The sequence below is a fragment of the Neodiprion lecontei genome, chromosome 7 (genome assembly GCF_021901455.1).
Source record: "Neodiprion lecontei isolate iyNeoLeco1 chromosome 7, iyNeoLeco1.1, whole genome shotgun sequence".
In the NCBI taxonomy this organism is placed as follows: domain Eukaryota; kingdom Metazoa; phylum Arthropoda; class Insecta; order Hymenoptera; family Diprionidae; genus Neodiprion; species Neodiprion lecontei.
This window is the reverse complement of record NC_060266.1, coordinates 15,203,731-15,231,704: the sequence shown is the minus strand read 5'-3', so window position 1 is coordinate 15,231,704 and position 27,974 is coordinate 15,203,731. Positions and strand designations below refer to the sequence as shown.

At 38.5% G+C, this 27,974-nt stretch overlaps 3 protein-coding genes and 1 long non-coding RNA gene across 5 annotated transcripts in view; all 4 read left to right on the top strand.

Annotated features, from left to right (window-relative positions):
* Window positions 1-27,974, top strand: part of LOC124295564 — a 284,978-nt gene that overhangs the window by 67,329 nt on the left and 189,675 nt on the right. The gene's annotated exons all lie outside the window — the stretch shown is intronic.
* LOC124295344 lies at window positions 1,162-3,673 on the top strand. The gene is made up of 4 exons (XR_006905260.1): window positions 1,162-1,625; window positions 1,741-1,941; window positions 2,037-2,390; window positions 3,254-3,673. It is a non-coding gene; the product is annotated as an uncharacterized LOC124295344 (long non-coding RNA).
* Window positions 7,290-8,965, top strand: LOC124295343. Of its 2 annotated transcripts, XM_046745015.1 has the most exons (4): window positions 7,290-7,468; window positions 7,622-7,818; window positions 7,979-8,112; window positions 8,297-8,462. In XM_046745015.1, the coding sequence occupies exons 1-4, from the start codon at window positions 7,326-7,328 to the stop codon at window positions 8,321-8,323; spliced, it is 501 nt and encodes a 166-aa protein (XP_046600971.1). In that variant the 5' UTR covers window positions 7,290-7,325; the 3' UTR covers window positions 8,324-8,462. The 2 variants fall into 2 exon arrangements, with proteins under 2 accessions (XP_046600971.1, XP_046600969.1); XM_046745013.1 differs by having other exon boundaries at window positions 7,979-8,965.
* Window positions 15,712-24,447, top strand: LOC124295342. The gene is made up of 2 exons (XM_046745012.1): window positions 15,712-15,985; window positions 22,337-24,447. The coding sequence occupies exons 1-2, from the start codon at window positions 15,954-15,956 to the stop codon at window positions 24,363-24,365; spliced, it is 2,061 nt and encodes a 686-aa protein (XP_046600968.1). The 5' UTR covers window positions 15,712-15,953; the 3' UTR covers window positions 24,366-24,447.

Genomic DNA, 27,974 nt, shown 5'->3' with positions numbered 1-27,974 from the left:
TGGGACGAAGAACACGGTGTCACCAATAGGAGTACATTATACCCCGGGAAAAACGAATTAGATCTGACCAGATATAATTATATCTGATCAGATCTGATTATATCTGGTCAGATCCATTGATATCTGGTCTGAATGACATTTTAGACATGATCGGATCTAATAATATCTAATATGAGTTTTCAGCCCAGATATAGTTATATCTGATCAGATCTGACCAGATATTATTAGATCCGATCACGTCTAAAATGTCATATCAGACCAGATATAAATGGATCTGACCAGATATAATCAGATCTGATCAGATATAACTATATCTGGGCTGGAAACTCAACCAGATATGATCAGATATAGTTATACCTGAACAGATCTGGCCAGATATTATTAGATCCGATCATGTTTGGTTAAGTTTTCTGCCCAGATGTAGTTATATCTGATCAAATCTGATAAGGAAACTTAACCAAACATGATCGGATGTAATAATATCTGGCCAGATCTGATCAGATATAACTATATCTGGGCTGAAAACTTAACCAGACATGATGAGATCTAGTTATATTTGGCCAGATATAACTATATCTGGGCTGTCAACAGCATCAGATCCAATCAGATTTGATTTTGTGTACTATACCTATAGAGTCACGCATGGGTATTGGAAAACACAAATAACAATAAGGTGTTTAAAATTCTCATTATTTATTTATTAAGGAAATTTACTCATTACATATTTTTTTACATTTCATTTTCAAAAAATTTTATTTAAGGTATTTGGAGTTCCACATAAGTAATTTTTAACCTCTATAAGCGTATTCATCGGTTTAATCTCGTTTAATTTAATCAAACAGAATTTATTTTGTAACTGAACTTGTATTATATGATCGACTTTCTGTGTGCAATTTGGAATGAAGAATATTTTTGCATGCACAACGCAATAATACTGTAAAAAAAAATACAAGTTACTGTCAATAAGGAAAAAATATCGTATAGAAGCATATATAACTGTATTATTACTGGTAGGAATAATAACATTGGAACTATCGTTTTTAGTTTTTTTTACCCTAACCAATATTTTTGATACTCATACACAGATAACCTTACGGTGCAATATCACTCATATGCCTATAAATAACTGACAGCGCCGCGTAGTTGCCAGCAGTGGCAAAAAAAATCTGGACAATAACGCGGCTACCCCCACCACTCAAATTTCAATTCGTTGCAAGACCTGTATGTAAGACCGTGAGATATACTTACTTACACGACTTGAGCCGAATCTCTCCGAATAACATTATTTTACTAGTTCAACCGTACATTTTATCATCTCTTTCCCCCTTTCATACGTTGGGGGTATAAACATACGATCCCAAGCTAAGGTTCGTGAGCGGGTGAGCGCGCCAAGATTACACAGAGGCTTTACATGATACGTGGCGTCGTTTTAATAAATTTCGTTGATACTGATTGAGAGTAGTTTATTATAATGTTTTTGATGGAATGCAAAGCAGACAACTCTTTAACAATTGTTGAGAATGAAAACGTCATTTATGAGAAGAATACTGAAGTGGAAGAGGATGAATTGCTTACATTTTTTGTTGGTGGTAAAAGTTTTTTAGGTTACGTTAAGGCACGTGGAGGTAAGCAAATATTTTATTACAATCATAAATAAATTTGATTGCATCAACGTAAAAATTAACATTATATATGTATAACATAACCTAACCTAACCTAACATTTATTAAATTACTTAAGATGATGAAGATGCATTGAAAGCTAAACAAAAACAGTGGTTAAAAGACCACAAAAAGAAGCCGGGTAAATCTAATAAGACGTCAGAAAAAGTGATTGTATCTCCGATCAAGGCTAGACGAATCTTGAAGAAAGAATCCCCTCTGAAAGTGAATTCAAAAAAAGAAGAGGCTAAGAAAAGTAAAAAAAAAAAACGAGGAGAAGGTAGTTATTATTTTTATCATTTTATTATTTAATATTATTATTAGGAGTTTTTACTTGACATCAATTATTAAATGACGTTTATTTTGTTCTGCTAGGAGTCTTTAATAAAACGTCATGTCGACACCCAGAAAGAAGTTGCTCAGATTATTAATCAAAGTAAAAGTCAAGTCTTGTCTAGTTCGGAGTCGTCTGATGCTGAAAACAGTCCATCTAAAGATGAACTGAAAACTGAACTGAAGAGACTTCGTGCTGCTAATGGAATCTCTAATCGTTCTACTTCTACTGATAACGCACAATTACATTAACACGATGTTTAGAAAGATGGATCATCAGAAAAAGAGGAAGAAATAAAAAGATAGGAGGGGACACCGGCTAAAAAAAAGAGAACCGTCGTAATTGAAGAAAAGCCGGCACCAAGTCAATTATTCGATAAAGATTATCTAAGACCAGTAAGTGTTTATTTCAAAATTACACCGTCAACGAGTCAATTAATATGAATATTGAATATTAAATATTTGTTACTTAATTATTTAGATATCTCAGCTTGGCAATTCAGGAATTTATTGCATTAGTGATATTTACGAATACGCATTGGGTGGCAAGCAAGTTACTCATATAGCTCGTCGTTTGATCGATGGCGTTTTTACTAAATAAGCCATCGCAAGTAGTAACTTTACAGGCCAGCCTCCTAGAGCAGAAGGAAAAGAGCGCCAGATAATTCCTGTTTTAACATTGAACGATACTGCTAAAAATGCTATTATATGTTTGTTAATAATTTTCCCTTCTCCATTCATTGCTTAAGAAATATTGAGAATTTATATTTATTATGTTAACTTCAATTATGTTTATCTCAAATCAGATTTCGGTTTGAACAAAAATGAATTTCATTTTCGTAGTAAATTTGTTGACTGGAAATACCGATTTCAATTAAGTAAAATTTATAATACTATATAGTTACTATATAGAATGTTGAAACTTTATTGTTTTAAGTTCACAAAATGTTCAGGAAGTGAATATCAGAAACAATTTTGGTTTTATAGCTGTACCAAACAATTGATTGTAGTTACCAATGATTGGTAAATTAAAAGTTAATTGAAGTTACTAAATATTTTCACGCTTGTTGAATGTTGAACTAAATATTCAGCTTTTGAATTTGAATTAGATTCAATCATATAATACCAATATTTAGATAAATAATTTTTAGGTCTTAGAACACTCTTATGTTCCTCAAAAAAATATTTGTTCAATTACTGGACCAACATTGAGTATTTATATTTTTTATGATAACTTTAATTATATTTCTTTCACACAGATTTCGCCATTCAACGAGGATAGTCGAGGCAATTTGAAATTCCAACGAGGAGCTTTATCGTTGGTCAAATGCCTCAGCGAGTCGGTGAAATTAAGCGTTAAATTTCATCATCCAAAGCTCTACTCGCGCCACCACGCTTGTCTGAACCATGAATAATTTTCATGATTTTTTTTTTTTTTTTTACGTGTAAACAAGTTTATCCTTTAATTATTACCTTTATTTGTACACGTTTCAAATTTAATAAGTTTCCGTATCAAACCAGTAAACAAATTTACATCAGATTATTATCATATAATTATTATTATTCTAAAAGAGAACTAAAAAAATCATTGATGTAAACCAAAATTTTATCGGGTTTCTTAATATAAATAAGAAAACTAATCATTCAATTTCTTTATTTAAAACTATGTTCAGGAAAAAAAAAAGGATTCCATATTAAATTTTTTACTAAAATTATTAAAAATGGAACTCTGAAATTTCATAAACGAAAAAACAATTGCATAATTCAATAATCTCTTAAATAAAAATAAATATAAATGCTGTGAAACATACTATTTTTAATATTCTAATTCTTTAGTTATGTTGTATGGAATATAATTTATTGCTTATGCAAATTATAAAAATGTTGTGTAGTACCGTAAGACAAAAAAGTCTATTTCTTAGATATTATGTGTATTTAATTTTTATAAGTCTACGTTCAAAAGTTTTATGTTAATCGTACAAGACAGAATAAAGAACGAATCTTATTATCAATTAACATCTTTCTTATTTCAGAATAGTATTTGGATTTTATACATTCATAATTTATCCAGCATATGATGGTAACAAGAATGACAATAATTTGGAGACCCGAGGACATATCTAGTCCGATTCATCAACATTGATTAGATTTTTTGCTTCAGTTTATCTGGCGATATCTAATCAGACCTGATTATATCTGATCAGATCTGGTTATATCTCATGTAAATAATTATCAACTATATCTGGTCAGATCTGATTATATCTGGCCAGATCTCATCAGATAGAGACAATTTAAAGATCTGGCCAGATCTAATTCGTTTTTCCCGAGACATCGCAGGTAAACCTACTTTCCCGAGGTCAGGATCGTTTCCTGACTATTGCCTCGCTGATTCACGCATAGAATTTAAAAACCACGCTAACAACAAACTCATTACACTCCTATACGATAGTGATCATAACGCCATCTGCTTCTCTCTCGACTCTCGCGATATTTTCTTGGGCTTCGCATCTCCCCTACATCCGAAACCGAGACTCAACTACAAAAATACGAACTGGAGAAATTTCTCGCAATCGTTACAAGATAACTATACTAATCGTCTCCCTGACAACCGAAACTTAACAATAACGGAAATCGATGAGCATATAACTAAAATTGAAGATCACATCACAGCAGCCATCAACTCAATAGTAGCAAAAACCAAACCCGACGATATAGCAGGATGTCTAAAATACGTCAACAATAGAATTAAAAGACTGCAAACATACAAATCATCACTAATCTCCTTTCTATTCAGAAACAATCTCAGAAATGCCCAGGTTAAACAGAACATCAAAACCCTTATCAAAACAATTAACAAACAACCAAAGTCACAGTTCAGAAAAACAGAAACGGAATACTGGAAGGCGAAAGCAAGGGGCATTGATTACCGAGACTCAACTGAATTTTTTCCAAGAATAATTAGGATTTTCCGATACAAGGAACCACCAAAAATCGACCCACTCGCCATCGATACTAACAATAACGCTCTTTTAACACATGAAATACTAATCGACGCTCCTCTCATCGAAAACAATAACAAATACATCTTCACAAATCCATCAACGAAGCTCAACATCATTGGAAAATACATCGAATCAATTAACTCCCTGAGATACTCTAACGAGGGAACTGAAATGAAACACACTGCCGACACAGCTGCATTAGAAATAAAAATAATAGTTCAACATATGAGGTAACACAACATCACACACACCAACTTCAATAATGATAACCTAGCTCATCTCCCCATACGTGAAGGAGACGGGACAAAATTCCTTCATAGTCAAGCTGAAATTGCTCTGATTCTCCAAAAGGCGAAAAACAAAACCTCCAGTGGCCTAGACAACATACCGATGATCGTGCTCAAACATTCCCCCCTTCGTTAATAAAAGATTATACAATTATATTCAAAAATTGCTTTAACCACTCGTATTATGCGGACAGATGGAAAAAAGCCAAAGTAATTCTGATAAAAAAAAAAAGACAAAAACGGAGCAGATCCAGCGAGCTGCAGGCCTATAAGTCTCACGGTCAACATTAGTAAAATTTTTGAAAAACTCAACAAACTTCAACTCACGTCTCACACAGATGCAAACCGGATAATCCCTAATAATCAATATGGATTCAGCGCGAAACATTCAACGGTCCACGCAATCCACAATTTCTCATCTGACATCAATAAACACCTCCTGAACGGTGAACACAACCTTAATCAACTTGGAAAAGGGCTTCGACTCGGTGTGGCTTAACGGATCAATATACAAATTACATCACCTCAACTTTCCGCATAACCTGGTCCTTCTTATCTGCGCCATAATACACAACAAAACGTTCATCACCTGGGATGGCTACGGTCAATCAACAATTTCATTCCGAACTCAAGAAGGATTGCAACAATGAACGGTGACTTCCCCGGTTCTTTTCAATATATTCAACAGCGAAATCCTAAATCGCTTCAACCTTAATACAGGTAATGACACACACTCCGGAGCGTACGCAGACGACATAGTTATTCACGTAGCCGATAGAAAAATCCCAACAATTCAGGAAAAATTAAACACCGTGTGAACCAAATTTACTAATATTACAAAAACTGGAATCTAAAAATAAATCCGCTGAAAAGTGAAACAATATTATTCCGAAAAACACTTGACGAAATTTCTCCGTTAACTGTTCCTCATATAAAACATTTCCAAATCACAATTGGAGACCAAAGTATTCGGGAAAACACACCAATCCCCAAAAAAGATGTAGTAAAATACCTCGGAGTACACTTCGGCTACCTTCTCAGACTGAATAAACACCACGTGTTTAGAGAGATGGCAAAAAGATATGGATCATCGACGTGGGATCCGCGAATTAGTGATGAGAACGAGTGTGAATGAAACGAAATGATGTAGAGATGTAGAGATGTAGAGAGATGTTGATTAATAGTAACCGAGAATTTTTATTGGTTTTGATGCGGCGATACAGACCGTATCGCAAGAGAACGTTACAGAGAGTGAAGATTTTACAGAGCGAGAGAACACATAGATTATACACATACATGATTTCGAGATAGTAGACAATACATGAGATACAGCTGATGGGTTTTGAGTCGCGACACGGGCAAGCGGCGAGATTTGACGCAGAGACGGCAAGTAAACATTGCACGCGAGTGTGCGTACATGTGCGAGGGCGATTTTGAGTGTCGCGAGACACACATTTAACTATTCGATACCTTGCCGAAACACCACGGTACACAACTGAAGAAGGCAAGAAACGCTCTGAGAGCCAACCACAGAATTTTCTTCAATAGAGAATTGGGTATTTGCATGATTTTTATATTTCTTAACTCTTGATGTTTTTCGATTCTATAAATTTTTTTAGAATTTTTGAAAAAAAAATATTTTGTTTTTGTTTATAAATATTTAAATAATTTAATAAATAAAAGTGGTCCTAAATCACATAAAAGTCACGTGACATAAAACGGAATGTGATTGGTTTGACGTCATTGTGCTGCTACTGGCGCGTTTATTTGAATCCACAAAGAGTAATGTACAATATTTTCTAGAGCTAAAAAAATTTTGAGTAAGTTTTTTAAACTTCAAGTTTGATATATTGTATAATTAATGTCAGACTTCAGTGAAAATAATTAAAATAGAAATCAATTTTTGTGTGGTGTTTTTTTTTTTTAACTCACACGGATAATTGTGTGGATGTTATGATCACGTCAATGTTATTATACTAAGATTGTTAAGCAAGCATTAGTTTGACAGCAGTGCAGTTAGTGATTATTAATAAAATAATAAAATGCCCCGACGAAAAGTGGATCCAGGTTTTAGTGAAGCACGATCTGATAATTTACCACGAGTTGATGCATTTATGGTTGCATCCTATCTCGCATCTCACTCTGACTTTGTATCAGCAGAAATGAAAGGAGCAAAAGCTAACCTGTACGTATACTTTAATACAGCTATTTAAATTAATAATAGTTAGAAATAAACTGATACCTTTTTTATCAAAAAAATAAAAATAGTATCTTATGAGATAGTGAATAAATGATCACAGTTATCTTACTATTTGGGTTAAACTGCTTTGAATTATAGATCAGGGAGAAAGTCATATGGAGACGCAGCCATCGAATTTGTACAGCTGAAACTTCATGGATCTATATGTACTCTCAAGTGTCTTATTTGTCCTGAACACAGAGTACATAATAAATCATATCGAGTGACTTTAGTCTTGAATATTGTGGACGAAGAGATTTTATCGACTCAATGTCATGATTGTGCGGCATCGCTAGGTGAATGAAATAGTATAACAATATTCTAGGAATAACCAGTCCTGTTATTGTTTCTTTTAATTTTTTTTTTTAATATTTATGATACACTCGTTACATGATAAGTTAAAAATGCTTTGAAAATGTAATAACCTCAATTAACTTATTTTTATATCTTTCCTAGGTGGATGTAAACACGCTATTGCATTTCTAATGTGGTTACACAGAAGATCTGAAGAACCTTTACCAACAGATGTTGAATGTTACTGGCGCAAATCTGTTTTATCCCAAGTTGGATCATCAATCAAATTTATTAGGGTGAAAGATTTTCCTTCTGATACAGATACTACTGCTATAGCTAAACCTTTTAATACACTACAAGAATTTGTGAATAGAACAAAACAAAAAACAGTACAGAGCCAAATCTTGAAATATGTTGGTTCAGAAAATACTGAAAAAAGCCTATCAATTCATAATTTATTAGTGGACTTTATCAATTTAGGAGGAACATCATGTGACGATTTCTTAGATTTTTGCAACAATCGAATGTCTCCAGATTTGTGTGATAATATTGAAAAATTAACTCAAGACCAAGCAGATTGTGATCTTTGGTTTTCATTGCGATATGGACGAATCACTGCTTCAAAAGGATATGAAGCGTCCCGGTGAAATACACCTGATGGAACGTTAGTAGAGTTGCTGGTTGGTGGTCAAAAACTACGTACTACTAAAGCTATGGAACGAGGCAAACAATTAGAAGCTATGGTTTTACAACGAGTTGAGCAGAAGTTGAAAAGAAAATTTCAAAAATGCGGTTTATTTTTATGCAACCAGTACCCATACTTGGGAGCTACGCCAGATGCAATAGATGAAGAGTTTGTCGTCGAAATTAAATGCCCGAGGTCTGAAAAGAGTACTCGTACATACATTGACACTACAAATTACAATAAAGTCTCAATGAAATATGTTACTCAAATGCAGATGCAAATGCTTTTCACAGGAAGAAAAATGGCATTATTTATTGTAGCAGACTCGAATTTTGAAGAAACACGGGAATTTAAATCTCTCACTATTGATTATGACTCACAATTGGTGGACAAATTATTAAAAGATTTGAATAGGTTTTGGAAGAAATGTATTTTTAAACGTTTATTTAATTCTTTGCAATAAATTAAGCTATCAAATTGTATAAATACAAAACTTTTATTTGTTTATATTAATATTTTCTTAATTTTTAATCAACATAGTTTTAATGTTAATAGAACTATAGTGAAAAATATAAATATACGCTATATATAGATTTTATATTGAACTATTTACGTCTTCTTGATCAATGGTCCTTGTAGATTAGTTAGAGCAGCAACGATTGTCATAATATTATCCATTTTAGGAATTAATTTAATGTTTACACATGAATGAGGTTCGCAAATTTCAAATTCTCGTATCCTTCTTATCAATCTTTCAATGTGAATACGAAGACTTGCGATTCGTTTTGTAGCAATAACTTCTTCATGACTTGGTTTCTTGTCAGCACTTACTGTCGGAGGTCTAATTAACGTACAGTTTTTAGCAATCACCAAGTTTTCAATGTGTTTAAAGCCTCTATCAGCTAGTACAGCAGCGTCTGGTTTCAAACAATCCAAATATCCAGATTGAGAGACGATTTCAGCATTCGATATTCTACCACCGAATCCAGGTGAAATAAAATTAACTATTCCATCAGGAGTACAAGAAACTAAATATTTAACCGTATTACACTTTTTGTATTCAGACCAAGTCAATGATTGTTTTACAGGATCTGTTGGCTTTTCTATTTCAATTTCTAAACAATCAATTATTGATTCTACTGCAGCATAACGACTTCGATAGCTTATTGGCAACTGACGTTTGATTCTTGCTGATGAAGGCCAAATAATAAAGTCTTTTAAATATTCTGCCATGATTGGTAAAGTCTTTGTAAATATGCGACTTATATTAGAAGTGGACATTCCAAAATCATCAGCTAAAATAGCAAAACTTTCATTTAATCGTATTTTTTTTAACGTGATAAATACATCAACGTCAGTTAAGTTAGCAGTACGTAAAATATCAATAAGATCCATACAGTCACTCGGGATTCCGATATATTTACGAGGCGATAATCGAATTCTCTCAAATGTTTGCTTCAAGTTATATTTTTGAAATTCTTCTTGTTGAAATGCACTTTTCCATTCATTTTTAGTACTTGCATGTGTGGATAAAAAATTATCTGATGAAGAAGTGGGAAATGAACTCACTGTTGTGTGAGGTGATAAATTTGTTGTGTTAGGTGATAAATTTGAGATGTTAGGCGATAGATTTGTCAGTTGACGATTGTTCGTTGGCAAAGAACAAGAATTGTGCAGATTTTTGTTCTCAAATGACAGTTCAATTGGAGACGTTGCACGATCTTCAGTCTGAGGTTCACATTGAACTTTCGTACTTCTGTATGAGCTCCTTATTTTAACTTGAACAGCAACATTAATTTTTTCATTTCCAGTAGCGAGATAATCATGACAAACATTATTGAATGGTGGTATCATTTCAGATCCTTGATGATCGTTGATATTCATATTATTGAATATATTATTATTAGAATGTTCTTCAGCAATACAATTGAGTGACACAATCACTTTTAGATTAACATTATCCATTGTACTGCTAGAGTTTTGGTCTAGTGTTAAATTATCAATAGATAAATCAAGTTTTTCAAAACCTTGTTGATGAACTTCCATTGAACGAGCATCATCTATGTTTATGGGATTTGGTTCATCAATAAATTTATGCGGCACAACATTATTTTTTATCCGCTTGTTACCACCAACCATTGTCCACTCCAGCCAATTGTCCATATCCACTTTTAGCTAAAATGAATAAATTCAATCTTTAATTTACGTTATAAAATAAAAGTGTAATTTTAGGTTATAATTTTATTTAAAATCAATTTTGCTTATTTTTAATGAATACTTACGTCAAAATGATCTTCACAACAATAAAGCCGAGTTGATGCTGAATAACAAGTTTTATTTCCACATGCATCCAACCAATTTTTACGCTTTGAAGCATTTGATGGAACATTAATAAGAATTTTGTTTGGGGTAGATTTACCAGTATTTTTACAAGTTGGTACTATACACCAACAAAAATCGTTTTTTAATGACATATTAAATAATTTAATAACTTTAGTTTATAATAAACAGCACTATCAGACGTTCTTTTCATCAATCACAACACAGAGCAACAGCTGATTACACTTACGGCGTGCTTACAGGAGAACCTGGCGCTAAAAATTTCAAAAAAATTCAGCATTGTGACGTCACATACGCGAGATGGAGCTACTTATTCATTTAAATATTGCCTTTTTTTTATTTATTAAATTATTTAAATACTTATAAACAAAAACAAAATATTTTTTCTTCGAAAATTCTAAAAAAATTTATAGAATCGAAAAACATCAAAAGTTAAGAAATATAAAAATCATGCAAATACCCAATTAGAACCGAAAGCGAAAATAATCTGCTATCAACTTCTGATATGACCAATCATGGCTTACGCTCCTCTGATCTGGTGGAACGTGGGACTATCAATTATGGAAAAATATCGAAAATTCGAGATATCGTGCTTGAAAGCCTGCCTTGCACAATATCGCACTGCAGAATCGGATTACACTAGACGCATCGATAATGAAACAACATACGACGGAGCCGATATACCACGTTTCGACACTTTTTGCTTCATGCTTACAACAAATTACTTCAGCACTGCTTATGAAATAAACGATGACCTCGTCAACTAACTACCGATAAATAACGATGCAACAATTCTCAGAATGGCAAAAAGTAGTTATTCACCCCCGGAAACCTTCACAAACTTCGACAAGTTGGGCTATATACATATTTCTATCTCTATTTAGAGAGAAACTGCGATCTCTTAATTCGAGAATGACGCGAGGGAGAAGTGACGGGATGCTTGGGAATGTTGCAACAAATTATAACTGAATACTCGACACGTAAAATAATGCTTCATTTATTAATACATGTTCCTCGATTGAGAGACAGGTTCGGACTGAGCGTGGTCATCGCGACAGCTCCGTTGCTGGGCGAAGAACACGAAAGCGTATCGTAATAAACGTGAGGATAGAAAAAGAAAAACAAAATAAGTGTGGTAGAATAGACTCGGCGAATTTTGGCGTTGAAGCGATACTTTGCCATAACAATCTTCAATGTTCAACATGATTGACGTTTGATACACTACTTCATCGAATCTAATACCCTGCAATTGCTCCAAATGAAATCAGAATTCATATATATGTATAATATGCACGTATATGGTGCATTTCACGTCAGATCAACCGGATCAATAGTCTGGCACCTCTCGGAATTAGTTTAGATGGAGAATTCTATATATATTTGTATACATATATTCCACTTAATTTGATTTCCTGATTTTACCAAGATGTGAGTTTTCGGTAACATAAAAAGACCCTCGTTTCCTCTATAGACGGAAAGCTCTTGCTAACATCTGTTCATTTTCATTGTTCCGATGTCTACTGGTGCTTATTTTGCTATACGTATTACTTTTCCTACAATTTAGGTAATGTAACCTGACTTATTCGTGGTATGAAGTACAAATTCTGCGGGGTGCTAACGGAGCTGTTGAGAGTGCGGTATGCAACACATCATTTTCTAATCCATATTGCTGTAGTACGGAATCATTATATGAAGCGATAATTTGATTTCGGACACGTCTTTCAAGACAGATTGATTTAGAATCAACGTATGTGAAACGATCCATATTTCTTGCCGTTATAAACATTAACACGATTCACAATTCCATAAGTTTTCCACAATTTGTCCGGTTACGATTCACACTTTTTAATAAAATCCCTAGCGTCGACTTTTGCCAGTCAAATTACACTGCTGCCCATCAATAAGGAAAAATATATGTCATTCACGAAACGTGTTGATGGGACAATGAAGCGTTTGAGATTCCTTGATTCGTTTCGATTTTTATGGCTAGCAGCATCGATAGACTTTTCTCATATATGGATGCAGATGCAGATAAACGCACAACGCGTAAATTTCATAATAATTCCAAACAGTTTAGTTTGATGGCCCATAAAGGCGTTCTTCCCTATGAATACGTCGATTGTTGTGGGATACTCAATAAATCGCGATTTTCTGCAATGAAGCATTTTTACACACACCTCTGTGGTGCAAATATTTCAGACGTCGATTATTAATACGCTATGAATGTTTAGGTGGAATTCCATTCAGAGTTACTGGGGAACTATTCAGATTTATATTTAAAGACTGATGTTCTTCTGCTTGCCGATATTTTTCAAAATTTCCGAGCCAGCTGCGTCAAAACATACGATTTAGAACCGCTGCATTACTACACAGCACCGGGACTTCCTTTTGACGCGTTGCTCAAACATACTAGAGTAAATTTACGACTTTTGAGATGACCGTGAAATGGTGTTTTTTATTGAAAAGAGCATTCGAGGCAGTGTAGCACAAAGTTCTAATCGACACGCTCGGGCCAATAACAGGTTTATGAGGAAAAGAATTTGATCCCCGTAACGTGGAATCATATCTCATGTATTTTGACGTAAGCTATCTATACGGTGCGGCTATGAGTGCACATTTACCAATGGGTTCGTTCGTGTGGGCGCATAATCCCATGGACATATCAACTCACCCGGACGATTCACCGATCGATTACATCCTGAACCGGTAGATATTCGAATATCATATACAGCTTTACAAGGATCATAAAGATTTACCTTTTTGTCTCGAGCATTTCACACCTCTGGGTTTGATGAAGAATGAGAACAATGTAAAAATTATGACAGAGTTCATCAGGGTACAAGTAAAACTGTACACATTGACCATCCAAGGTAGCAAACGCACCAAGGGGTGCCGAAAGTTGAACGTTGAACACAATCACGTCAACGGTTATAAGCACCGTCTGGGGGGCTTACAAAGAGTTGACCCATACCACAATGCCTGATACGCAAAAAAAAAAAAAACACCAGGTTAGTCACATTGTACTGAAAAATTAGTGCCGAGTTGGCAAGACGGTAATATGCAACGTCGAAGGTCAAAATCGTGCTGTTTTACTGACAATCTTACCAACCGAAGGTCAAAGTCTTTATGTAGTGCTCGTCTGCCAACGGTAGAGGGTGCAGCGGGGGCGAGAACTTTCACACGGTCCCGCATTCTCTTTTCACGATAGGACTGCTGATGTATAACATTGACCACTCCAAATTCCTTTCCCACGGTGGGACTGCTCATGTGTAACATCAACCACCCCCACATTCTTTTTCTACGTTATCAACCACGTAACATTCCGAAATTAGTAGTTCCGAGAATTGCTTTTTATCCACTCGGATATCGCTGATGTGTAACATCGACCATGTCACATTCCTTTCCCACGTTATCAACCAAGCGAAATTCCACAATTATTGGTTCTGAGAATTGTTTTTCATTTACTCGGTTGCCGGTTTGATATCAACCACGTGACACTCTTTTTGGCTTGTGACTGTCATGTGAACTCAACAATGAATTTTGAACGGGTTCAGTCAAGACCAGAGTGCAAGGTCGACCGATAGTTGCGGTACATTCAGAGCCATGGATCTGCGGTGTTGAGTTACTATCGCTCTAGGAATGCAAAACATAACTCGGTTTGAGTACAGCTTGGTCAACGATGGAGAGCAAGGTTGAATCTTACATGAGATTTGTATTGAGAAAAATTCTCTCTCGAGAGAGCTAAGGTCAAGGTGTGAAATTGATTCATGAATATTCTTTGGAAAACAGTTTTATTGAGTACAATTTTTAGGGTACAGTTGACAATGACTTCACAACGATAGTACGGTAATTCTATTCAACAGTATCATAACCAGGATGATATATTTGCCAGGATGATAATGGAATCTGTGCTTGTCCAAGGACGGGTTCCGGAAAATTTACACGTCGACAGAGGAACGGAATTTTACAACTCGAATTTCGAATTGCTTATTACACATTACGGAATCAAACTTTACTACACGTACAGTAATTTGAAGGCTTCGATCTGTGAACGTTTCAAGCGCATGCTAAAAGGTGAAATGTGGATACGGTTCAGCATGTAAGGAAGCTACAAGTGGCTCGATATCTTATCTGATTAGGTTTCGGCTTACAACAACGTCAAACACCGAACCATAAGAATGAAACCGTCGGATGTCACCGTTGCAAACGAGAGGCTGTTATTACGTCAGGCGTACGGCGGGCTCCGAGCGATACTGTGATGGAGCTGAAACATTTCTGATGAAATGTAACAGTTTATATCCTCTCGTAGGAACATGCCGGGGATCATTTAGATGAGTACAAAATTTATCATGCAGCGTAGCCCGCCTTATGCGCTTGGCTTTCTTATCGGCAGCAGTGCTCAAATTACGCGATTATGCACTTCATATGCACTGTCGCCGAGCCCGGCGAGAGGCCGTGTGAGCAGTCTCAATGCTGCTTCCAGGCGTAACGCACGTCTAATTAAATATAATATAACGTTAATGCTTCATCTTACCATTTGTTGTTATCAATTATCACTCAATTCTCTGTTTGAATAAACATATAAATACCTATATAATCGTTGCGCAATATTTGCATGAGAAATTTGGCGATCCTGCCAGGATCCGGTTTAAACCAACGAACGCGGCGCGCGTATCAAACGGCCGGATCATAGTGACGAATTTTGGAAGTGAGTGCGTAAGCCCAATAAATTCACGCGCGAACCTTCGGCTACGCGTTTATAAGTAATTATTACGAATTGTACCTAGCAAGGGATAGAGTGAAAGGCCGCCCTGCGTAGACAATCAAGGACTGCGTGTAGACCGCTTGATAACCAGGGACTGAGTGTAGACCGCCTGATTCTACACTGGACAATTCCCATAGTGAACTTGTGTATTTATTGGAAAGGAAGCAAGTATAAAATTCTGCACTCCTTAGATACAATAAACTTCGCGTTTAAACCGTCTAAGTGAAGTGAAGTGAGAATAAGGACACTCAGACTCGAACCGCTCTTATATTCTTGCCCCCGGTGCCTGTCAGAGACTCCAGGACATCGAAGCCTCGTACCGACGGCTACCACGATCTTCGAGTGTGATGCTTCACACCTCAATTTGGCTACTCCTAGCGTAAGTACAAGCATTTTGTTACTTACTCGAGTCACCATAAACTTATCGAAGGACAAATCGTGATCGAAACTAAGAATTTGATGGTCAAACTTGAATCATTCAAATAAATAAAGTCAAAGCTTGACTCAAGGTAAATTTAAAAAAAAAATAAATTCACAATGGACGTGAACGAAAACAATGACCGGAGATCGGCAGTACCTCCCACTATTGTTGAGACTGCAGAAGATGGACAATCCGTCACTTCTGAATCCCGGTTTGAAGAGAGATTTTGGGATTTGACGAACCAAATGACTCAGCTTGTGAATAGGCTACAAGAAGCCACCGAACGTAATGATTTAACTGCAATGGGCAGATACCGTCTTGGTCTAGAGCAATTAAACGGAGAGAGGTTAACTGCGCGTCAACTTGCTCGCCGCGAAGATTTGCCTATAGAAGAGGTTACCCGTTTTATTCAATTGAGAAATCAAGAACGCCGTGAACACGACTTCATTCGTCGCAATAATGTAGAAATAAATCGAAACTCTGAAACAGTTCCGCGTCCCGAAGACACGCTTGAAAGCGTCACCAACCAAATGTTTCAGGAAATGCAACAACCGAATAACCAATTAACCGAAGAAAACCGTCAAGAGGAAGCTCTTACAAATAGTCATACCAATCGAGAAGCAATCAATAACTATTATCGCTTAACAACTAGCGATGATCCGAATGTTTCTAATATTTTGAGACCGCCCGGAAACCATACCGGAGCGATACCGCGAATTCAACTAGATACCGCGCGTCTCGTTGAATCAGAGGTGGAAGGTCCTACTCAGATAGCTCCCTCAATCGTAACAAACCCACCACGTTACTCGGCATTATACGGGCTCGCTCAAAACCGATTGCTGCCACCGACACCGCGCATCAATGAGGTGGGCTCCCCAGCCAATTCAGACCATCAAGGTATAAATGCGATGCCAATACCGACCCTTCACCAAAATCGCTCATTAGAAAACGACCGATTCTTCACCGCGCGAGCCAATGTAAACCATGATATCTTGTCGGATACGGATTCGACACTGCAACGCGTTCTCGAGGAAAGCCGACGTTTATCACGGATGCCGAACGTACGCCTTACACCAAGGCCTAGTCCACAGTGGCCTAATGGTCCGACGGATTACGAAATCCCACGAGGTACTGGTAGCAATACCCGTAACAACGTCCCGCGTCGTCGTCTAGAACAGCAAGAAGAGGATGAACTTCGAAGAGCCTTGGAAATGTCTGCTACTTTACCACATCGTCGTCCGGACACTGTGACGTTCAGTATGTCCCAGTTGCTGAGTGATCCCGAAGCTTTACGCCAACAGCAAGAGATAATGAGAAACATTGAGGAACTTGCGCGAAGAAACCAAACAAGAATTCAACTACCGGCAACTGCGCCACCCCGAGACGTGTTTCCCCCTCGGAATCCAAGAGACCCAGGCCCGTATGCACGAACGGAAGCTTACTTGAATGATGTCAGCCTACGCCCCGATGCTGCCGGAAGATACCCCGGAGAACCAAATCGCCCAGCGGACGAGCCCTATGCGATCCAAGATTTCCTACCCGCGTTTCAAGCCATCGAGATGATTGATTGCAGACTGGAAGGAAAAGCAGGCGAAGACGTACACGCTTGGATCATGCAAGTAAAAGCCGCCGATATGGTAGTTATGCCAACCCAACGTTTCCCGTTTTTGAGCATGGTAATCAGCTTGAAGACAGGAGGAGCTCTTCAGAAGACCATCAACCAGAGGAGACCTCGTACAATCCCAACTTTACTCGAAGTCATAAGATCAGCCGTTATTGTCGAGAAAAGTGCCACCACATTGGAAATGGAGCTTGGCAGAACAGGCCAAAAGGGCGACACTGTGGACGCCTACAATCTCAAATTCAATCAGATCTACCAAGACCTCGTAGCTGCCTTCTCGAATCAACAACTACGAGCGAACATCGATCCTAATCTTCAAGACCTCGAAAATAGAGTGTGCCAGTACTATCTATATGGACTTAATCCGAGGATATTCCATCAAGTCAAAAACCGTCAGTACTTCAAGTTACTAGAAGCCCAGAAGGCCGCGAAAGAAGCCGAAGGCGAGGAATTGAATTTCCGAATGCATCAACAACAGCTGATGAACAGTAACGACACAGCATCGAAACCCACGTTTTGGAACAAGTCCCAAATTTACGGGCCAGGCAACGCATCAGATACGCGAAGATTCCAGGTACAACAAAGAACCTCGACGAACTCGCCAAGGTCAACTCCTCGACCACCAGCGTCTGTCCACCACCACGATGAAGCGGAACAAGATGATAAAGAACTCCAGAGATGTGAATGCCACACCTGTAACACACATCGGACCGCCCATGAACAACAAGCAGTATGTCATAATTGCGGAACCAGAGGACACTACAGCCGGAACTGCTACGCTCCGCGCCGACCACAGAACGACCAACGCCGTAATACTAACGGCAATAAGCGAGACGCAAATTTTCAAAACGCCAGCCTCAAAGACAAACCGCCCAACGACCAAGTCAATTGCACGTCAGAGGAACTCCAGTCAGAGGAAGAGGAAATAAAGGGACAGGAGGACGAACTAGAGGACGAGTGCCAACAGGAGCCCGTGTATGTTCAGTTTCACAGGGGTGACTACGGTGTGCTGTAATAAAATTTGGAGAAACAAAGCAAGGAGTAGCCCTTATGGTCGATACAGGTGCATCAATAAACCTCATAAAACGGAAGGTTATTTATCCATCGGATAAACAAATTTGTCCAATTATCAAACGCAAAATTTCCTTTAAGACTGGCAAAGCGCTAAATTCCGCGAATGAAATTGCTGTACTAACTCACATGGGGCTAAAGGACGAATTCGTCATTATACCAGACGATTATCTGCCTGACGAAGAAGATGGAATCATGGGAAACCCGTTTATGAGGAGGCGAGATTTCCAGTTGAATGCCTCGACGCTCACCCTGAAGAATAAGATACACCACCTTAGTAGCGACCGAAAAATTCGATTTAAACCAAATTCGGTGAACAAAATTGCCATTGATACCGACGAAAAGAATCTCGATCTCATGTTACGCATGGTCTATAAAGACGGAATGCCTATGGAAAATATCCCGGTGCAGATTGTACACACGAACAATCATGGTACGGCTTATGGAATCATCACCACCGCTGAAGACGAAGATATCGAGCTCGGACTGGAGAACGTCCAAGTCCACTGAGTAAAGAGTATGTCAACCCCGGGTGTATGGCAACAACCACGTGATGAAAGAGAGCAGGCGCTCCAACATACTGTCGACTTGAAACACCTACCAGATGAGTACCAGAAAGAAATTTGGAGTATTCTTCAGGATTTCAGCGATATCTTTGCCTTACAGGAGGAAGACATGGTCAATGGAACTTCAATGACTGAACATCGCATCGAGTTGTCAGATCCTCAACGCATTGTAAATGTGAAAAGTTTCCGTGCTCCACAGCTGCACCAGCAGGTTGTAAAAGAGGGAGTTGAGAAAATGTTGAAACAAGGAATAATAACGGAATCCGAGTCGCCATACAACTCGCCAGTTTGGGTTGTACCCAAAAAACCGGGCCCCGACGGAAAGCCCAAGTATAGAATTGTGATCGATTTCAGGAAGATTAATGAACTTACCGTTCAGGATTCTTATCCGATACCAATAATCGAGGATTTACTCGATCACATGGGAAGGGCCAAGTTCTTTACTACTGTCGACATGGCCGCAGGTTTCCACCAGATCAACATGGCTGCTGACTCCAAGAAATATACTGCCTTCTCAACCCCCGACGGGCATTTCGAATACCAACGAATGCCTTTCGGATTACAGAACGCTCCTGCGACCTTCCAACGCATGATGAACGATGCGCTGAGAGGATTGAATCAGAAGATCTGTTGCGTCTACATTGATGACGTAATAATTTTTGGTGAAACGGAGGAAGAACACCATCGAAATGTAAGAACCGTATTTCAGCGTTTAAGACAATGTAACCTGAAACTCCAGCCAGAGAAGTGCGCCTTCATGAAAACTGAAGTGAGATACCTCGGATATGTCATCACTGACGAAGGGAGCAAACCAGATCCGGAAAAGACCAGAGCGATACAACAATTACCCGTTCCAGTCAACGTTAAGACGATTCGATCCTTCCTTGGTTTGACGGGGTATTACCGAAAGTTCATACAAAACTATTCAATGTTAGCGAAACCATTAACAAGGTTAACAAGAAAGGACACCCCATGGGATTGGTCAGCAGCCTGCCAAGAAGCCTTCGAAACCCTGAAAGAAAAGTTGGTCACACCACCGATACTTGTGAGATCAGACCCAGCTAAACAATACGTCGTAACCACCGACGCGTCAAACGATGGAATTGGAGCGGTACTATCTCAAGACGGCCACCCCATATATTTCTTATCTCGAACCCTGAATGATGCGGAAAGGAATTACAGCAAGACAGAGAAGGAGATGCTTGCTGTTGTATGGGCCGTCAAGAGACTAAGAGTATATTTGCTCAATACACCGGATAAACCCTTCATCATCCGCACCGATCATCGTGCACTCGTATGGCTGAAAAGTTGCGTAGACCCCAGTCAACGCCTGCTGCGTTGGAGACTAAGATTGGAGGAATACTCATTCCTGATAGAACATGTTTCGGGAAAAAGTAACGTAGTAGCGGATGAGTTATCTAGAGTCTTTCGCACAAAGGAAGAGATCTTCGGAAAACTCACCGAATTGGAAAAGGGACTATACGAAATCACACCCATTGATAGGAATCCCAAGTGGGTCCACCATATTGCCGCACGCCACATTGACATCGAGAGATTGTCACTCACAACAGGCAGAACAAAATCTCACATCAAACTCGTTCCCAACCGAAATCGAAAAGGGGAGGACGGCAAATGGGTGAAGATTACCCTAGAAGAAAAGGATGCCTCTGACAACACCCTGATTATACCAAAGAATCAGACGGATAGACGTGAGAAACTCAGAAACTACATTCATCCGAAAAGGTACGAAAAGATATACTTCTGGATTGACCCTAAGAAAACCACCAAAGAAGAAACCAATTCGATCATCGAAGATCTCAAGAGGATACGACAGGACTCAGGTGCAGACATATCATTTTGCTTGACAGGAAAGGATGTGCCTAACAAACAGCAACAGAAAGAAATCATGGCCAGCGCTCACAACGACATCAATGGACACTTCGGCCTAGCAAAAACAATTGACCGAGTAAAAGAAACGGCCGTATGGTCACGTATGGAGAATGATATCAATTCCTTTATCCAGGCATGCCCCACGTGTCAGATGTATAAAAAGGAAAGGATACAAATGAAATCACCCGCTATTCTTTTCGAAACCTTTGCTGAAAAACCTAACGATCAAATTTCAATAGATATCGTCGGACCTCTGGTCGAATCTTGGAATAAACACCGATATATCCTCACGATGCAGGATTCAATAACCAAATTCATTAAATGTGCCCCACTTACGAACAAAACCGCGACAGAAGTTATCAAGGCTCTATCAGAGTACTGGATAGGTAACTTCGGGTGCCCCAAAGTAATCCTGGCGGACATGGGAAAGGAGTTTTGTAACGAGCTGACCGATTCCTTTCTCGAACACTGTAATATCAAACATATCACCACAACTGCATATCACCCGCAGTCGAACGGCTCTATAGAACGAATGCATAGTGTCTTGAAAGACTATATTCGAACTGCCTGCAAAGAGAGAATACACACTTGGGACAAGGTTTTAATAGAAATGGCACGTGCCTATAACACTTCCGTTCACCAATCAACAGGTGAAACGCCTCACAACCTCATGTTCTGTCACGAAGCCAACAATCCTGACGGTTTCCGCGAAAACCGATTGGAAACCGTGATTAGTAAGAAAATGTTGTGGATACGAAAATGGGAGGAACGGTTCGAGAAAGCTCTGGTCTGGCTTACCAAATCCAGAGAGAAAAACCAAAAACAAGTGGACCAAGGAACACGACGACAAACTCCTTTATATCAAGTGGGAGATAAAGTAATGATCAAGAACCATACGCGACAGAACGCCTTGGAAAGGATTTGGAATGGACCATTCGTCGTCGTCGAGATCAACGAACAAAAAGGAAATATCACTTACAAGAAAACCGCGGATGATTCCACAGCGTCTTATTGGAAGACCCATCTGAATAATACCAAACCGTACTACGAATACGACACTTCACCAAGGGAAAACGATCCAGTCCCTAGAATTAAACTAAAACGGGTTCAGGGTAACGATTGGATCTCCACGGAATAGAGTCTTAGTTTCTTTTGTTATAGGTGTAGCAGTCTGTCCCTAGCCTACTTCGATGTCTCAGTTATCAATGGGACTTTACTCCAGGAGGAAGTGGGCAAAGTATACATGTACCAGGAAAGATGGAAGATATTCCAATCCATTGACGCAAGTGGGTTCACCAAACCATTACTCGACATTCACGACAAACTCGGAGGCCTCCAGACGATACGGGATACCTATCTGGACCATTGGAACCCTGGTCAGCGATCCCTCGCCCAGTCCGCCCTGGACGCTTTAGATTTAGAATTTGCCCGCGCCTCGTCACACAAGAATATTTTGGAAGTCATTTTAGACTTGGGTGCGCCTATTCTTCAAATGACGCGCCGCCCCTCTAAATTAAGGGAATCTCAATCCCACGGAACCAAAACAAGTACTCCGAAAGCGCTCGCGTCGAGCGATGTTACTTACGAAGCCTCGCGCGAAGCTGAGGCGGTATTTGGAAAACATGTCCTCCTGACGGGCCTGGCAAATGAAATGTATCCCCTAAGGAAATCTTATCTCACGCCAAATATCAGACCGAAAAGAGGAATGTTTAATTTTTTAGGAACAATCCAAAAATCAATCTATGGAACTGCTGACGCGGATGATTTGGAAATAATTAATGGGAATCTAGCCTCACTAAAAAATGTAACGGACACTCTAAATCTTGTTGTAACCAAGTCCTTGCACATCAATCAAGTCCAAATTAATATCTTGAATACAAATCAGCTCAAACTGAAACACTCTTTGGAAACTGTATGGGGACAATTAGAATCATTAAAAATAAAAGGTAACGAAACGCTTGCTTATCAGGAATACATGGAAGCTATAACTCTAAGTTTATTTGAAATTAAGGAACTGCAACGACTAATCGACCTGGTAATGACTGCCGTGCAATTAGGAAGGCATGGTATCATCGATAACACCCTTTTTACTCCAAAGGAGCTTATGACAGCTCTTCAAGCTTTCGACGCCAATGACAAAAAGACACTAATACCTATTAAAGAGGAAAATTATGAGAAGTTTATTAAAATAAGTGATTTAACTATAACCACAGATAAAGGCAAACTTATCTATATACTCACAGTGCCTTACTTAGAAAAGGAACCTTGGGTAATAATTCAGAATACCCCGGTACCCGTAAGAATAAATCACACTTATGTAACGCTTAACCCAACATATGCTTTGAAATTAGTACGTAAGAATTTTATAAGAGAAGTCACATTTTCTCAACTGAAACAGATAACCGATTATTTCATTGGTGATTACCGCGATGTGGGACATCGCAACGATACTATTGAACTTTGTGAGAAAATAACTGATCCCATACCACGAGGATGCACTCTGAGTCGTTTTCTCGTCACAGATATTGCTTACATAAGAACGCAGGGATCGCAAATAATCTTACCTTCGAAGCCAATTGAGGTAACCATAACATGCGCTTCAATGCAGACTTTTATTATTCAAATCACCAAGCCATCCCTGATAACCACGAATCAGAGCTGCGAACTTCAAACTTTGAAAACGCGAGTCAAATTAATCGTAGAACATATGACTTCTCAATTAACAGAAATACATGCAGATACCATTTCCCCGCTAAACAAATTTGTAACAGGCCGGGAAATTGTATTGCATCACGTGATTAACTTGGATACCCTCAAGGATCAAGGACAAGCCATTTTAGACCTTGAGAGTGTCCTCGCGAATAACGAAGCGACCCTTCGGGTCAACAATACATGGGCTAACTTCAAAGGTATAGGGATCCCATCAATAGCTGTCGTTTCTGGAACGATATCCGTCTTGTCTATTCTACTCTTGCTGTGGAAATTTAATATACCAACCTATATTTCGGCGTTCGCCGGATATTGTTGCCAAAGGAATCCCTCTGCTTTGGAAGTAGTAGAACGAAAGAAATTAAAACGCAGGATTGAGACACAGGCTAAACGTAACGAAAGAATCCTACGAGAAATCAGAAGCCGCAGAGACGCGCCTTTGTCTTCGTCGGGGGATGTGATGGAGCTGGAACATTTCTAATGAAATGTAACAGTTTATATCCTCTCGTAGGAACATGCCGGGGATCATTTGGATGAGTACAAAATTTATCATGCAGCGTAGCCCGCCTTATGCGCTTGGCTTTCTTATCGGCAGCAGTGCTCAAATTACGCGATTATGCACTTCATATGCACTGTCGCCGAGCCCGGCGAGAGGCCGTGTGAGCAGTCTCAATGCTGCTTCCAGGCGTAACGCACGTCTAATTAAATATAATATAACGTTAACGCTTCATCTTACCATTTGTTGTTATCAATTATCACTCAATTCTCTGTTCGAATAAACATACTCGTATAAATACCTATATAATCGTTGCGCAATATTTGCATGACAATACCTACCATATTGGCAAAATTCAAATCCGGCGACAAAGTTCGAATCAGCAAATTCAAGTATTTCTTCGTGAAAGGTTACACTCCCAATTGGACGACTGAAATATTCAGGAAGAAGGTGCTCAAGAAGCGTGGAAGAAAAATATATGTTGAAGGGTTAGGTTTCGACAATACACACAACCGTTTGATGAACGAATCCGATATGTAGCATTTGAATAAATGATTTTTTTTTGTAGAAAACGTATGTGTCTCTCTATTTTATATCCGACGCATAACAAGTATGCATCGTAATTTTTCAGACAATCGACAGACATATGCATCGTTGTACAATTTTTTATATCTCGGAGCGTTTTCATTCACCATCCTACATAATAATATTTTATACAGCACGATACAGTTATATAATACAAAGCTAAGGTGCAGGCTTGTAGCCCCACAGAAGCGTGTCGGTTATGTTTTGAAACACGATCCGCTTGTCGTCATTTCAGCTCAGTGCCACTTTCTGCTGTTCTACGGTGTATACCTCGTGCTTTCGACCTTATGTCAAATGCCGATTTGTAGACAAATTTTCACGGTTCAAAACACATTATAAATAATCGTTGCAAGTTATTTTTCTCAACGCTGATCCTTTGACACCTTTGGCAGATTTATTGTCTTTCTCATCTCCAAAGACTCGGAATGCGTACAATTTAGCTCTCAATCCTATTATTCTTCCGTTATTCTCGTCTTTCATCAGGCCGAGAACTTTTTTTTTTGCTAGAGGCATTCCATAAACGTTGTCGAGCGGATAATCAGACGTATCAAATTTCTGCAAGTCCTCCTCCATATGTTCGCATATGTCGAGGACGGTGAAATCGTGAATCAAACTGTCGGAATCCGTATACATTATTCTGGTCGGTTGCCAAATTTCTGCCTAATATAATTATAATGAAAATCGTAGGTATATGTTTCAGCCAGATGTATGATGGAGAAACCTGCATACAATAGTTTATTGAACTAGGCTTTCGTCTTACTCATTTCGACGATAATTATATCCTTGTCGAAAACGGTGTAGCTGTGAAAATTGGGTTTGGCTATAGTAGCTCTAGCACCGTATTTTCCATCCCATTTCGTGGTCAGCCTGACATCTTTATACTTCCTAACATTTTCCATTGTTTCGCCAAAAACTGCGTTGTTCATGAGTTTGAGGAAATTTTGCTTGAATTCGTTGTGAGATTTTTTGCGCAAATCGGTATTCAAATCTATGTGTTTTTTGAGCCACAGGGTTTATCTGAATTTAAGAACTCTGTGAATTTTAAGTGATTTTAAGCCTAATTGTAAGCATTGTTTTAAAACGCTATAGTAAACAACGTAGTTTTTCTTGGAAAGTAGCGTGGGCCTCAATTTCAGTTGCTTACTATTCGAAATCGGAGGTATATAGTGCTCCGGACACAGTGGTGAATCCTTATGAATTTCATGCAGTTCCTCAGGATATTCCAAATCCACCTCCAGTATGTAACCAAACTCCGCATCGTCCGAGATGGTAAGAACGTCGCATTGACCGAAGTCTGATAACCATTCGAAGGAACTGTATGGCAGAGCAAAGCTCATAGCAGCACCGTACAAATTATGAACGTCAAAGTACATGAGACAAAATTCTTCGACCTCAGGATCGAATTCCTCTCCCATGTACGTGTTGTTAGCCTTTGCGTATCGGTTCGAGCACTGTGACACACCACCACGAATACCTTTTTCGATGAACATAGCCATATCTATGTCGGTGAGAAGCTCGAGCTCGATGTCCGTACATTTTAACATCGCATCAAACGACAGACCGGGTGCGGTGTAATAATGTAACGGGTCCAGGTTGTACGTTGTCCAACAGCTCTGTCGAAAGTTTTGAAAAACGTCGGCTAGTAAAAACACGTCCGTCTGTAAATACAAGTCCGAATACTCTCCCGAAGTTTGAACGTCAAAAGTTTGGCAAACTTCACATGCATGTGCGTAGTCGTCGTCTGATGTATCCCGATCATTCATTTTGGGTAAAATTGTTGTTTGGATGGTAGCCGTCTGTCCTCGAGCTTCTCCCAACTTTTTTGGTCAATAACTGAAATTTATCGGAGCTACGATAAAATTTTGGTTTGATTGATTTTTCAACATCACCGAGATACGTTGCTAATTTCTCAAGACTACTGGGCATGAAACTGTACGAATCTACGAATCTAAACTTTGTATCTGTCCCTTCGACATATTTTGTAACAGAAATGTACTTTTCTTTGTTAAGGGGTAGAAGCTCAATTGTGCCCTCGAATGATGAAGCCAGTGCTTTGATCAGAAAATGTGAATCGTAACCCGACAGATTGTGGAATATCACTGGGATATTGTGCGAATTTTGGTAATTTAGATTGCAACCTCGATGAGCAGCACCACGGTACTTTCCTGTGAAATGGCAGTGATCACGATGTTTCACGTCTGTGAGTGTGAACGGTTTTTTACAAACGTGACACACTGTTTTCAAATGAAATTCGTTGATTCGATTGAAATTGAGCGGTTCTGTCAGTACAACAGTTTTGAAATGAACTTCCAACGAATGTGCCAATTCCAATAACTCATTCACAAACCATTGAATGCAAGTCTCGCCACGATTATTTTGAATTTCGAAATTGAATCGTCAAACGCACAATGTAGATAGTAAGCTATACTACATGGAAGATGCTTCTGATAAATTGTTCTTGTACCCATCTTCTTGAGCGTAGGTTCCAGTAAACATTCGAGATTCGCGTGAATGCAGAATGGAACCGTTTCTTTGTGCTTGAAATTTTTGAATTCCAGTATCTTTTCCTCCTCTATAGGTAGAATAACTTTGGTTCTGTTTACACTCAAACGATCTACATTGTGCTTTGCTAAACATCTTTCAGAATGAAATTAGGTCAAACATTTATCGCACAACCAAGTACGTCCATTATGTTTAGAAATTTAAGAACTCGTTGATCGAGACAAATTTCGAATACCAGTAAAATGAAAGATTCTATTTTTTTCATAATTTTCCACATCAACATCATCATCGTCATCGTCAGTGATTCCAGTTTCTATCGCTAGAAGATGAATTACAAGTTTATCAGACTCATTCTGACTCCGGTGAATCGGTACAATTTTACTTTTTTTCCGATCACCTTGGTCTGTACTATAAACGTTAATTGAAAGGCCGTTGAGCTTCTCAAATTTTGAAATGGTGTTTTTGTATAGAGACATAGAAAACTTTATACCATCACACCGTAGCACT